The 15,298-nt window shown below is 38.3% G+C and overlaps 1 protein-coding gene across 24 annotated transcripts in view; it reads left to right on the top strand.

The window, feature by feature from the left end:
- Positions 1-15,298, top strand: part of CAST (calpastatin) — a 106,579-nt gene that overhangs the window by 47,305 nt on the left and 43,976 nt on the right. For 5 of the 24 annotated variants that reach the window (XM_032275747.1, XM_032275766.1, XM_032275769.1 and 2 more), the window contains 7 exons: positions 6,156-6,215; positions 10,264-10,329; positions 10,949-10,990; positions 12,448-12,504; positions 12,750-12,806; positions 13,213-13,326; positions 14,418-14,498. In XM_032275747.1, the coding sequence (XP_032131638.1) occupies positions 6,156-6,215; positions 10,264-10,329; positions 10,949-10,990; positions 12,448-12,504; positions 12,750-12,806; positions 13,213-13,326; positions 14,418-14,498 (477 nt within the window). The remainder of the gene's footprint in view (positions 1-6,155; positions 6,216-10,263; positions 10,330-10,948; positions 10,991-12,447; positions 12,505-12,749; positions 12,807-13,212; positions 13,327-14,417; positions 14,499-15,298) is intronic. The other 19 variants (XM_032275854.1, XM_032275844.1, XM_032275860.1 and 16 more) reach the window with 5 other exon arrangements.

Raw genomic sequence — 15,298 nt, 5'->3', positions numbered from 1 at the left:
GTTAAGACTCTGTGGTTGGAATGGGTGGCAACTCAAACAGGCTGGTGCCTACCCTCATGGAGTTCACATTTGGCTGTTTTATAAACGTTGGGAGGAAAGGATTTTTTTTCCTACATGATTGCCTTTATTTCAATATTTGAGCTGTGTTATTAAGTAAGAATCTGATCATGGTTTGGGACAAATTATTCATTTTTCTCTTGTACATCTAGCAGAGCTATTTTTAAAAGTTAAAATTATTGATTTCTCACATTTTTTAATTTAGAAAATTTTTTTTATTTGTTTTGTTGTTCGCCTAAATTGCTCTAAATTTGGTCTGTATCTAATTTGAGTCTCACAATAACCTTATGGGGTTCATGGTATTCCCATGATAAGAAACTAGATTCTCAGCAGACTTAATTGACCTCCCATGGAGTCCAAGCCACTTAGCATCCACCCAGGTGGAAACTTAAGTCTTTTGATTTATTAAGTATGTTCTTGATTTCTGCTTAAAAAAAAAACCTGAAGTATTAAAACTATATTTTATTCTCTGTTTAATTGAGACTTTAATTGACAGCTAGAAAGTGGAAACAAAAATGTGAATGAACTGTGATTTTTGAGCCCCCTCTGCTACTGTATAGGCAATATGGAGAGTAGAAATGACCTCTGCCTCTTGATAAATTTAGAGCTTCATTGATAGGACATTATGTACACTTAGAAAGGAGCTCAGTCACCCTCCAACGCAGAATACCTGATTCAGTGTAAAAGTGAGGAATACAAACACAAGAGCTGAGAAGATAATAAGAGCTAAATCAGATGCAAATAGTGTATCTTGACCTACATCTTCAAGGGTTGGGACGGTGGGACTTGGGCAGGGAAGAGGCTTTCTAGGCAGGGGGAATGGCACGATGCAAGGCTCAGAAGTGGAGGGGAGTGTGATAGTGATGGTGATAGCAATAACTGTCATTTGCCCAGCACTTACCACTTGCCAAGCAGCTACTGGTTCACATGCATCAACTTATCCTTAAAACAGTTATTGAAACAATTCAACAAGAATTGTTACTATTTCAGTTTTACATTTGAGGAAACTGAGGCACAGAGAGGTTAAGCAACTTGCTCAAGGTTGGACGTACACTAAACGTCAGCTGGATCCCACCAGGGTCTTGAGACAAGAGTCCACCCTCACCCTCTTAACCTATGTGTTATGCTGGCTGATGCAGTGCTCCTGAGATCATAAGGACACCGTCATGGCTGGAGGGGAGACTTGATGTGGGGCCATGATGAGGGAGGTCAAATAATGGAGAATCTAAAAATCAGGCAGAAGGCATTAGACTTTGTCTAGGACATATTGGTATTTTATCGGTGTGGAAACATGGTAGACGTTTCTTTTAGAAAGATTAGTCAGCCATAGACAGAAAGGATTGAGAGACAAATAAGGATAAGGATGGCAACTATTGGATGGAAACTATTAGAAGGAGCTTTCTATAATCCAGGTGTGGGTGATAGGTGATTAGACTTGGAGCAGGGTAGCAGTAGAAATGAAAAGGATGTAATGGTGATAAGGAACTGGCACTGAATCAACAGGTAAGTCTATGCCAGGTGATTTCCCAAGAGCAGCTTCAGATCCAGGTGGTATTACCCCCATTTTACAGATGAGGAAATATGGAGGCTCCAAGAGGTTAGTTAATTTGGCAATTAAACATTGGAGCAGAGATTTGAGGCTGTATCTACTTTTCTTGGCTTCTTTTCTTTAAGTTAAAATAGTACAGTCTGGTGATAAAGTAGAGGTACTGATAAGGGTTGAAGAATTCCTCCCTTAATAAGAGACACCTAAAGTCATAGGGAGAAATCGACATTCAGAGGGGGCAATAATATCACAGAAAAGACAGAGCCCAAATATTAAAGAACACTGGAAGGAGGGAGGAAGGAGGGATAGGATTGAAGAACTACCTGTCAGGTACTATGCTTATCACCTGGGAGATGAAATAATCTGTACACCAAACATTCACGACACACAGTTTACCTATTTTAAAAAAATGTATACATGTACCCCTGAACCTTAAAGTTAAAAAAAAAAAAAGAATACAGAGAAGAATAGAGCAACTGGAAGAGGCTTCCAGAAGAAAACAAGTCAGAGGTATAGGGAGGGAATCTAGGGCTCCTAAGGCCACAGCGGCCGTCAAGGAGAGAACAGTCAGTGACTCCAAGTGAAACCGCTGTTGGATTGTCAGGTGGAGGAGACTGCATGCACACAGCCCGATGTTCTTCATAACCCTCAACAAAGGCAGGTTCAGGTGTGTGAAGGGCAAGTAGTGTTGCAGGTGGGAGGATATGGGAATGCTACCAGTGATGGGGTGGAGAACGGAAGCAAAGTCTGGTGTGAGGAGAAAGAGATCTGACGCATCCGATGCCTCACTCTGCACAAGTTGAGCCAAGCCAGCTGGGGTCAAGGGAGATCACCGTGAGGCTGAATGGCTGGAAATGAGACAGAGAGGACTTCTGTAATCCAGTGGCAAGTACCTGGCAAGAGGCCAGGAAGACGTGAAGGGACTCCAATGTATGGTAGACAAACAAGTAAGGAGCTGAGGGAATGATTGTTCCATCAGATAGATGTGGTGGTACAATGGACAGGCACACATTCTAGGGGCCCCCCACCCCCTTCTACAGAAGCCCTTATCCTCCCACCCTGGCTCACTTGCCAGGACCTGCTGGGGAGCTTACAGCCCTCCCCACTCCCATCCAGTCTCACAAGACAGTTAAGCAAGCTTCCCACCTCAGCCTCCCAAGTGGCTGGGACTACAGGTCCATGCCCCCACACTCAACTAATTCTTAAATTTTTTGTTGAGACAAGGTCTCACTATATTGTCCAGACTGGACTCCAACTTCTCAACTCAAGCAGTCCTCCTATCTCAACCCCCCAAAGTGCTGGGATTATAGGTGTGAGCCATTTTACCTGTCTGTACATTGCTTTTTAAATAATAATTGTTGAATAGGTGGGTGGTTGGAGAATGATTTATATTAAGGCATATTTCTCTGCTGCTTGTTACTCTGATTTGTGCCTTAATTCAAGTTTATAAATGATTACTAATATTCAGGATATGAAGACAGTTACATGTGCCATTTGGGAGGGGAAGTATTTTGATAGCAGCACTTAAGTGGGATTTACAGTATTAATTCTTTAGATGTATTTTGGTGTATACGAGCACTGATGGTTGTGCTTTAAAATTGGCAGCCTGTTGATATTAGCAGGACCAGCCAAGTGGCAGGCACTGCAGTAGAGCAACACTGGGTTAGCAGTCAGATGGCCAAGCTCCCAGGCCTGGCATACACAGCTCAGAGGATCCTCGTGCAGAGAGTGCTCCTTTCCAGCCCAAGCGATGCCTCCTTATCCTCCAGTTATGGCATAACTGGCCACATTCTGAGAACTGCCTGTCTCAACTATCTGCTGAACTAGTTATGGTTTCCTCATCTACATTCTTATGGAACCCTATGACTTTCCTTTGTAGCAAATAATTGTTGGAGTGATTATTTTACTAATGCCATCTTTGACTAAGCTATAGATTTCATAAGGGCAGGGATGTGCCTATTGGTTTGACCACTGTGTCCCCAGCACCTGACACAGTACCTGGCACAGACTGTATTCTGGATAAATACTTGGGGAGCCAATTAACTCTGGTAACAATCTTGAACATGAGAGTCCATTTTTCCCATCTGTTTAAAACCTGTGTATTAAAGCTTGTATTAAACCTTATTACTAAGGTGCTTTCTCTTGGAAGATGTATGGATTAACTCTTCACAATTTTTTATTATAAACATTATCCACATCAGTGATATGATATTCAAACAATGCAAAAGATTATAAAATGAAAGTGTATTCAGTCCTTCACTAGAGATTACAAATCTTGAAAGTTGCTTGTCTTATCAGAATAAAAAGTGAACAAGCTGCAATAAGCCAGAGTCAAATGGGTTAATAATGGGGTGGGCATATACACCATTTTTAACTCCCATGAAGCAGCTTTCATATTTCGATTTTAAAATGGTTAGTGTCTTAGTGAGGGAAGAAAACTTTCATGCAGGAATCTGTACTGCCAACAGGGGTCAAGTCCTTGAGTTGAATTCCCACTATAACCTGCTCCATTGCTGATTTATAGTTATTCTATGTAGAGATTTTACTGTTGATGGGGGTCCTTTGAAAGTTTTTTCCTTTCTGGAATTTAAGGATCACGTCAAGGTATTGTTCAATAAAGTAAAAAGGTAGGCTAGACAATTCAAGGCTGTGTGATTTTAGGAATGATTTAATACATTTGGATGTGTGGAAAATAAGTTAATGTCTACCTAAAGATTTTCAGCTTCAGAAGTCCTTTCACGTGGAGTGTTTAGTTTCTATGTTGGTGTCACATGGTTGAGGGGAATCATTAAAGGAATGGAATGCAGCAAAGTAGAATTTCTTGAGTTTGAATGGAAATTTGTACAACCAAGTCTACTTGTAGAAGGATAGAATTATATAAATATAGGGACATTAATCCCCATAACATTTTTAAATATTTTCAAGGAAAAAAGTAGATATTTATATATTTATCCATTAATTTGACAGAGGGAAAAATCTATCTTGGTATATCTTCCAGTTTTCAATACCAAAAAGAATGTGAGAGAGGCCATTCTATGCCCTGCTACAGTGACCGGGGCTTGGGGGGTGTGTGTGTGTGTGTGTGTGTGTGTGTGTGTGTGTGTGTGTGTGTGTGTGTGTATTTTGGTGGAAGAGCGTGTCCAGTTGGTGCCTAAGGGTTCTCAGGAATAGTTATGTTTATATAATTATTTTTTAAACATAAGTATACTAACGCTTTGGATTTCTATATGTAAATTATGATAGTTTAACTACAAGCATCAATGTGTTCTACATTAACTGAGGTTTGTGGGGAAGTGATTTTGTTCATGGGCCATAGGCTATAGTGGGTTTCATACAATCACCTTGAGTGATAGTGTATTGGGGGGTGGGGGAAGGTAAAGGAGAAGCAGGGATGGGCTCATGCTGCCCTGTGACTCAGCCTTTGAAGTGGCTTTGGGCCAGGCATTAGAGACAGAGTGAGGTCCATCTTATAGGCTTCCCTGGGTATTGTTGGCAGAGTAGCAGCTGTTTACTGAGAGTCAGTTAAGAAGGAAGCTCATGCCAGATGGAATCCCTGGGCTCTAAAACCTAATGGACTTAAATGTTAAGGAGCTTTAAATAAGTCTGGGTAGGAGTTTGCAAAGATGATAATTATCTGTTTAAAATTAACCAGTGTAATACAAGTTAAGCACTAGAATAGTACTCCAAACCATGCATGTATCCACAGGCACATCCCAGTACTTAAATGACTGGATCACAGGGCTGACTTCAACACTGCAAGCATCCGAAGAGGGTGTTTCTTGAATACTTCAGTTACTATTCATCGCCTCTTGCCTTCTAAAGAAGAGCCTAGATGAGACGAGTAACACAGCAGAATTCCCTCTGCAACCTTGTCTCCACCTTCTCTTTCTTACATGTCACTGAAAGATAGTTCGCATCCACGCAAGTCTATTTCCCGGAGTTTTGTCCTTGTTCCTTCTTTCTTTTGTATTAGGAATAACACACTGGCAATTTAATGAACATCTACAATTTGCCAGACACTTGGCACACATTATCTCAAATACAACCCTGCAAATAGATGTTATTGGCCTTTATTTGTACAGGGACCTGGAAAACTAAGGCTCAGAGTCACAGAGCTTGCAATTGACAGAGCTGGGGTTTGAACAAAATTTTGCTGAGTTGCAAAGTCCATGCTTTTTCTGAAAATAACAAACAGTAATTATAATAATATTTACTGAGCAACCATTATGTGCCAGGAAGTAATTCTTATACTAAACTTACAAGATAGTTGTTAACTACTAAAGAAAAATTGAGGCTGGGAAACTAAACATAATAAAATTTAAGTATCTTACTTGAGATTGTTTAGTAAATAGCAGACCCAAAATTCGAACCTATTTGATCTAGTTACAAAGGCTTTCACTGCTGGACACCACCTCGTACTAGATTTTTGTGCTCTAAACTGGGTAAAACCAAGTTAAAGGGCCAAGGGCAGTATGATTAAGAGGAGCTGAAGGACCATGTAGATTGCAGGTTAAAGAGAATCAAACTTTCTACTTCTTTCTTTCCTTTCTAGGTGTCAGCTTCCTCTGGTGCAATCAGCAAGCCTTCCAGTATGAATCCCACAGAAACCAAGGTATGAAGAATGCCAATTGAGTGAATGCTAATTTAAGTTGATTGTGCTCAAAGCAAAACAAATGTAGGTTAATTGTTGACAATGAGTTCTATGTGCTAGGAAGTTTTAATTATGAAAGTAAACATTTTCTTCCTAATTGATGGGGATCTTAGAAAACTCAGCTCCTTCCAATGCTTACATCAAACATCTGCTACATGGTTTTAGATTATCTAGAAAAGTGGAGTCAGCTAGGGTTGTTTTGTTTTGTTTTGAGACAAGGTCTTGCTCTGTCACCCAGGCTGGAGTGATTACGCTCACTGCAGCCTCAACCTCCTGGACTTAAGTGATCCTTCCATCTTGGCCTTTTAAGTACCTGGGAAATACAGAGGGACACCACCATGCCCAGCTAATTGTTTTTGTTGTTGTTGTTGTTTATTTGTAGAGACAGAGTCTCACCATGTTGTCCAAGTTGGTCTCAAATTCCTGGGCTGAAAGCAATCCTTCCACTTGGGCCACCCAAAGTGCTGGGATTATAGGAATGAGCCACCATGCCCATGGCCAGTTTTGCTTTTGTTTTGATCCTAGATTTGATTGAGTTTTTTAATTGAAGTTGTTTCTCTTAAGTTTCTCTCCATTTCTCTACATTGAAATGAGAACATAAATTATTAATTTCTTGCTAAAATGGTCTTATTATTCTGGCCATTTAAAAATAAGTATAAAAATGAAAGATTATACTAAATAAATATAAAAACATACTGGTTAGTTCAGATGCTTTCCTGAGTTTTCTTTTTTTTTTCTGATATTTGAGTCTTGTGGGGTACCATTTTATTGACAAACCTTTCTTGAGCTCTATTTGGGATTTATTCTTAAAATTATTTTTTTGAATTTCAGAATTAAAAATTTTCTCTAGTGGGATTGTTCACTTTGTTCTGAAGAGCTGGCTGAAGCTGACTTTTAAACCCCCTCCCTAAGTTACTGTATCTCAAGCTCTGTCTTTTGGGAATATTTCAGGGGAGGGAATTAAACAGGGAGCGTTTTCAAAATTCTCTCAACTAATTTTTGTGTGCCAATTTTCTTTAATGCCTTTAAGAGCTACCCCAACTCCGTTATTATTACATTGCTCTTGTTTAAAATTACCAATCTACTTTTGTTTTCATGCTCTCCCTAGAGTTTCCTATCCCAGGTGGTGTGACAGTATAACTTAGTACTATCAAAGGATCATATGGCCTCATCTTGAATCATCTTCAAAAAACGTTACAAATATCTAGAAACACACTATCCACATCTAAGTTCTTATAAATGTCATTTAGCATTCATTTAAAATTGTAATCTAAAATTATTGTTTTTTAAATTTAGTATTTCAATTTACATTGATTTCTAAATTGCTTTTAAAATATATATTACATAATCTCTAATCTGTTAGCCCTTTCTACCTAATTATATTAATCTTAATCTTAAAAAAATTAATTTTTTTTTTTCTTGAGGCAAGGTCTTGCTCTGTCACCCAGGCTGGAGAGTAGTGGCATGATCATAGCTTGCTGCAACCTTGACCTCCTGGGTGCAAGTGATCCTCCTACCTCAGCCTCCTGAGTAGCTGGAACTACAGGGGCACACCACCATGCCTGGCTAGTAGTTTTATTTTTCTGTAGAGACAGGGTCCTGCTATGTTGCTCAGGCTGGTCTGAAACTCCTGGGCTCAAGCAATCCTTCCATCTCAGCCTCCCAAAGTGCTGGCATTACAGGCATGAGCCACTATGTCCAGCCTAAAATTAAAAATCTTAATTAAAAAAAAATATACCAGAAGCATCTACAAAATAAAAATTCTTATTAAGGCCAGGTACAGTGGCTCACACCTATAATCCCAACATTTTGGGAGATTAAGGTGGAAGGATCACTTGAGCCCAGGAGTTTGAGAGCAGCCTGGACAACATAGCAAGATCCTGTGTCTACAAAAAAATTATCCAGGTGTGGTGGTGCCCTTTTGTAGTCTCAGCTCCTTGGGAGGCTGAGGCAGGAGGATAGCTTGAGCCCAGGACATCAAGGCTGCAGTGAGCTGTGACTGCACCCCTGCACTCCAGCCTGAGTGACAGAGCAAAACCCTGTCTCATAAATACACAACCAAGCAAACTCGTTGCATTTAGAGAGCATGAAAACCAACGAGAGATAGGAAAGAGAGCCAGAAACATAGGATTTCCTTTTTATTCTTTTGGTTCTTTCTCATCCTGTTGCCTGATTCTAATCCCCTGTGCCTAGCTCAAGGACCAATGTTTATTTCAAGCGTGCCCTGTTATCTAGAACAAATGTCAGCAAACTCTTCACCCTTCTCTGAGAATTAATCATGAGAATTCTTGGCAGTCCTGTCAAACTGGACGAAAGTAGGAGGGAGAAGAGAGGGAGTGACAAAAATAAGATTCACATAATGAAGTGTCCCCAGTGGCTGACTAGGGACCACTTTTGGCCTCAAGCCTCTTTCCCTGGAACTTGGTTTCACATCAGCGGTGATATTGGGCAATCTCTTTTTGCTTTGGTTTCTGTATCAGTACAGTTTGGAAGAAGGTGATAATAGTACCTATCTCACGAGACTGTGTAAGGAAACATAATGTGTATTGGACAATGCCTCTCTATAGCAAGTGTCCAGAAGGAGTTGTCTATTGGCCAGGGCTGGAGAGACACTGCAGTGTGGTGACGAGAACACACAACCTCAGGTCCACCAGGGATTTCTAACCTCAATTTCTCATCTCTGCAATGTGCATAATAATACTTGTCTCATAGGATTATTATGAAGTTAAAGTGAGTTGACACATGAGAGGTGATTGATACACATTAGTCATTATGGTCATCATTATTATGTTCAGCACAACCACTACAAGAATAAATTTAGCCATTACTGATTTAAATGTGCATTGCACTGTAAGCTGCCTGTGTCTGTGAGCAAACATTCTTAATTGTAGTGTAGCATTCTCCCATGCAAAATCTTGATTGCCTAATTACAAATTGGAAGCTATTAATAGATTCAAACCACTCTACTACCAGCTGGCTTATTTTCCTTGTTAATCATTTAATAAATTATATTTGCATAAACTGAAAGGGTAGTACCATAAATAGAAACTCATTAATGAGGATATAGTGTGAAAGGATCCAATTTAAAATTTTCTTTAAAAACATTTCAATCATAAGCTTTGTTTCCTTCCCAAAATAGTGTCTTGGCATAGCGAGAGGCCATTATTTGAGGAAAGTATGTCTCTTCATTACTCACGTAGAAGACATGATAAATTAAGAGGATATTTGACTTTAGCCTCTTCAAATTAAAAATAAAACAACAACAACAAAAAACAGAAGTTTGTGCTGATACCACCAAGCAGATAAAAAGGAAAGAAAAAGCAGGAAGCATTAGACCCTAGTTTGTAATCTCTGACTTTGTAAAGTCCATGAAATGTTTAATCAAGTTTTATTCCTGATTTATATCTTGCCTATATTGAGTATGCACGCATGTACTTACTTTTTTTTTTTTTTTAAGCACAGGTAATGTTTAGTTGGCTAAAACTGTAAAATATCATACTAAAGATGCTAAATTACAACCAGTCCTTTAGAAGCATTTCTAGAACTTTAAATTAGATCTCTACATACAGGGCTATGCTGTGCTCAATAAAAATCCATGCACTAAATATTTACAATCTTTTTAGGATTATGTTAACAGAATGTCATAAAGCTTTTAATTACATCTGTCACTACTTGATCATAAACCAAACTTTGGATACACAGGAAAAAAATGATATTCACGTAGTCTTTACTCAGGGAAAGGAAAGCAATGAGAAATTAATTTTATTAATGGAAACCTCCACTGAAAAAAACTTTCACTGAAAAAATGTAAACACAAACTGAAATATTTGCTCAGGACCTTAGAATGTAAGTGCCTACAACTTCTCGGAGTTATACAAATATGCATCAAGTAGATGCAATAGATGAATAGGATGAATCTTGGTATAATCATTTTAACACTTTTATACAGGTTGCTTATTTGACTGACAGATAAAATAAAATTATACCTGGGGCTGTGCTCTTATATTAGGCCACTCCAATCAGCCAACAGATGGAAGGACCACATCCTCCTAACAAGAAAAAACATAAAAAACAGGTGATGTTGTTCATTGTACTAGGACATCACTGTTTACTAATGGTTACTTCACCGCTCAGCATGTGCTAATAACTGCAATTCACAGTCTTCTGTTAACGCTCGGATCCCATCATGGACTTTCTGTAGGCTCAGCTACTCGTCAGCCACATTCTGGCACTAAAAATAACTTTCACTGCTTTCTGTGTCCCCAATTCTGTCACCATCCCGTTGTTTTACACTGTCAGCCAAAACCCGTGATGAGTATTTCACTGATAAAAACATCTTGTTAGTGGCATAGAAACACAGTGCCCTTGGCTTTGTGATGAGGGTTTTTATTTTCTGTTGCACATGTATTAGCTACAATGTAAATGGTAATAAATCTTTACATATATTTGATATACATAGCAAGAGGACATAAATTGCTCCCTGAATAGTAAGAGAGTATTAACTAGTACGCTTAATTTTCTCTAAAGAGTTGTGATTTCAAGCAAAATATAACAAACTTAACTGATAAAGTTTACAATTACATCAAAATAATCTCTTTTGAGTTTCCTCAGTTGAAGAAAACCTGTGATAATCTTTGTAAACGGTGTCTGTCTTTCTTTTCGTTCTTTCTTTTTTTTCTTTTCTCTCAATTTAGGCTGTAAAAACAGAACCCGAAAAGAAGTCGCAATCAACCAAGGTAAATGATTTAAGTCTGCTAGTGAGTTATTTGGATTTTTAAAAATAATAATGAATAGCCAACTTCGTATCCTGGCACTGCTGTGAATGGTAAACGGGGTTGCTGGCTAATTTAATTAATTTTGGACTGCCCTTTTGAATGGCTGTGTGCATGTAGAATATATAAAATACTCATAACCTTAAGTCCATATATTGTTAAAAAGAATGTACAATCTTTTGTAGATGAAAAGTGTATTTCAGAAGTATTTTGTTCAATTCTAGTTTTTTGTTATATGTATAGGGATTGTTTTCAAAAAGAAAAAAGCAAGAGGAGCAAAGGAAAAAAGGCAAAGGGTAGTGAATATCCAATTCCAATTCCAATTCGGCATCGAGAACAATGCGTCTGCTGAACTCAGCACCTAGGTGACTTAGGGATGAGAATCTTTCCTAAGAAACGGGCTGTGTTTATCATGACAGTCTTATCTCAGTTGGTGGAGCTAGTTATCTGTTAGGAGGCTAGCTTCTGTTGCTTTCCTCACCCATGACTGTCCTGAATGAATGCTATTCTGCCTCTGCATGGAGGGGAACCCCAGGGTGTGTACGCAGCACAAATGTTTCTCTTTTTTTTCTTTTCTTTTTTTTTTTTTTTTTTAAGACGGGGTTTCACCATGTTGGTCAGTCTGGTCTTGAACCCCCGACCTCAGGTGATCCGCCAGCCTTGGCCTCCAAAATGTTTCTCTTTAATAAGGTGCTGCATTTTATTTTGTCAAGCCCTTAAGCAAGCACTAAGACAAGACCACAAGGCTTCCTGTGGAAAAGCACAGATATTTGAGCCCAGGTACTTCAAGCACAGTTGAAGGAATGGAAAAAGATATGAAAGGTGAAAGGTGAGGCTTGTCTGATTTTGTGGAAGGCCTCCTGGTGGCCCCTGAGGATGGTAGAACATAGAGTACTCAAGAGTGAAGAATTCAGCAGCTAAGTGGAAGCTGTCTTCTATTCCACTGTAAACACTTTTGATGATTTACTGAATCTCGAGAAAATTGGGTTTCTGGTGATAAGATCTTCTCTACTAACAAAGAAAAAATCTTTGTAAATCCTTTGAAAGGAGATTTTTAAAAATACGTTTTCTAGAGTGGGATCACCTGTCAACAAACTCAGTAGTCACATGGATCATGTGTTATCTGTGTAAATTGTGAAAAACAACCAGCAATTTAGAGATATACATGTATTTGAAAATAGTATTTAGATGAAATACTAAATTTTTCATTATTCTGATACTCACCATTTCCAGATACTGCTGGCAGGGTTACTGTTGACCTGAGAGCAATGTCAACTTCTGTGACCTTAAAGAATGGGCCTAAGTGGGTATTTCCTTAAAAAGGCAGAATGTTTTAGTTGGAATTTTGTTCTTGTTCTTGTTTGAAAGTGTTAAAACATTGGATTCCAATGTAATCAAGTTTAATCTTTTGAAATTGACAGCTATCTGTGGTTCATGAGAAAAAATCCCAAGAAGGAAAGCCAAAAGAACACACAGAGGTAAATGATTATCATGAGGACTTACATTATAAGGCAACATCTTTTGGTGGAATGTAATTAAAATTTGTCATCATTCAAAACTAATCCCTACAGTGGATAGTTGGATATTATTTTTTTCAGCTAAAATGATGCCATCATGTGGCAATAGCAGTGTTTACAATTTATTCATGTGATTCTTGCTGAATTTTGCTGAATTAAAACATTGGATTCCAATGTAATCAAGTTTAATCCTTTGAAATTGACAGCTATCTGTGGTTCATGAGAAAAAATCCCAAGAAGGAAAGCTAAAAGAAGACACAGAGGTAAATGATTATCATGAGGACTTACATTATAAGGCAACATCTTTGGATGGAATGTAATTAAAATCTGTCATCATTCAAAACTAATCCCTACAGTGGATAGTTGGATATTATTTTTTTCAGCTAAAATGGTGCCATCATGTGGCAAAAGCAGTGTTTACAGTTCATTTATGCGACTCTTGCTGAATTTTAGGGGAAGGATTTGCATTATTTCAAATTTTGTACCTAAAATGAAATTGTCACATGTACATCACACTATTTCAGATTCATATAATTTAGAACCACAGATGGCACAGTTGTTATGAACAATTTTTATTCTATAGAGAAAAGTATCAATATTATGTTTAAGACTACCATCTTCTTAACAATGTCTTTATATGTATATGGGCACCTGTGTATGGACTTTCAGCCAAAAAGCCTACCCAAGCAGGCATCAGATATAGGAAGAAAGGATGCTCACAGTAAAAAAGTAGTTTCCAGATCAGCTGAGCAGCAGCCATCGGAGAAATCAACAGAACCAAAGGTAAATGAAACAGATTGATAGGAAAACCTTAACATCAACTAGGTAATAAGATACAGCTCCCCTATTCACACTGAGGTATGTAGTTAAATCTATGAGGCTGTGCTGAATATATTTTGTATGGTAGGGATTTGGTATTATTATTTTGTTTGTTTTGCAAATAGCGTTATAGAAACTTGGGTATATGGATAGCCTGAGAAGGACATCAGATTGGTCTAGGGAATGTGCTCTTCATCCTTCTCCCACTGCCCAGCAATGACCAGCTGTGACTGCAGGCTCTGGTGTCTCCCAGCCAGGTAGCTGTGGATTGAGGCTGCCTGCTGAAACCTGCCCCCCACCCCTACACACCTGGGTTGGGGAACATATGTGCCCTGAATTTTATCTGGTTCTTTAAGTGGAAATCCTAAAGCATTTTTAGGGTCTTGTTGTAGAAGAGTTGAACTTACAGAGCCAAAAATCAGAAATTGCTTCTGTAATTATGTGGTTAATAGCAGTCAGCTTTTAGAAGAATTAACATTTATAAGAAATACTTTTCAAAAAAAATAAAAATAAATACTTTTTCATTGAGAGCACTTGGAAAATAATAATGAGGCCTGCTTCACAGTATATTTTATATCATAGATCACAAATCTATGATCTGCCAGTTAAATGCCATATGTGTATTTTATTTGGCTTACAATGTTGTTAAAAAATATTTTTAATAAATTGCCAGCAATTAAAATTAGAGTATTTCACGTAACATCCCAAGTTCAAACTTCTCTTGAAAAATCAGACTATCTAACCACAGTGGACTCACATGGCAGCAATTGACTAGAGCCATTACACCTGGTATGTGTACACCAGTACAGTTACCACAGTCCCTACCTAGCCTGATTGACCTACTCATGTTACCTGAACGTACAATTTAGGCTTGAGTCCACTTTTACGTGGTGCCTAGCACTGCACCACGTACAATAGAAGCAAGTAAACATTCCCTTATCATGGTGTCCATGAGGGTGAACTGGCAGGTGTTAGTGACATTTGAAACTGATGATCTTGATAACAGCCATGCAGACATACTTATATCTGTCAACCTTTTATCCTCACTGTCTTAGACGAAACCACAAGATGTGATTTCTGCTGGTGGAGAGAGTGTTGCTGGTGTGGCTGCAGCATTTGACAAGCCGGGTGACAAGGTGAGCACACATAAGCACACAGAAATGTAGGCCTCTGTGCTTCTCAAGTTTCTTTTATAAGAAACATATGCTCAGATAACCTATCATTTGGCAAAACTGAGCACTGTTTATCTGTAAAATTTTGTGAAGAGCATGCATTTAAGGGATCTAGAGTAAACAATATACAAAAAATGATTTTTAAATTTGTATATTCAATAAATGCTTACTGAGCACGTGCCATATATAAGGTACTGATATCAATACCAAGGACATTAAAATGAGGGTTGACTCAGACCCTGCCTTCCAAATTTATAGACATGAAATAAATCAAATAAAATTTCCTTGAGCATTTGAATAGGCTTTTTCAGCATTCAGTGTTGGCACCAGGTATCTTGAAACTAGTATATCACAACCATGACATCAGCATGAATGGATATGAGAAGTTTTCAAAGGAAATATTTCAAGCCCTCTCAGGATCAAGTAGATATATTGAGCTGGGTGATTGTGGACACACCTTCCTTAGATTTTTTTGAAGAGCTGCTTCAGATACCGTCCCAGAAATACAAGATGAGAAGTTATCTACTTTTTTCTGCCTATAGCAATATAGAATTAGTAATCAATTTGGAGAGCATGTGATCAATTTGAAGCCACAAGTAAGCAACTGAAGGAACAATGAGAAGATGAAAATGAAAATTTTAAAGTAGGATAGATTTATTTATACTTTGGCTTCTGTAAATGGGACCAGTATCCTGCTACAGACCAAATGGTAAAGAAAGTCATAGAGTCAATGATTTCTAGGGTAAAGGTATGGTACATCAACC

This window comes from Sapajus apella, unplaced genomic scaffold (genome assembly GCF_009761245.1).
Source record: "Sapajus apella isolate SASKATOON/1434 unplaced genomic scaffold, GSC_monkey_1.0 scaffold1, whole genome shotgun sequence".
NCBI lineage: Eukaryota > Metazoa > Chordata > Mammalia > Primates > Cebidae > Sapajus > Sapajus apella.
The sequence above is the reverse complement of the archived record's forward strand: the minus strand, read 5'-3'. Positions and strand labels throughout refer to the sequence as shown.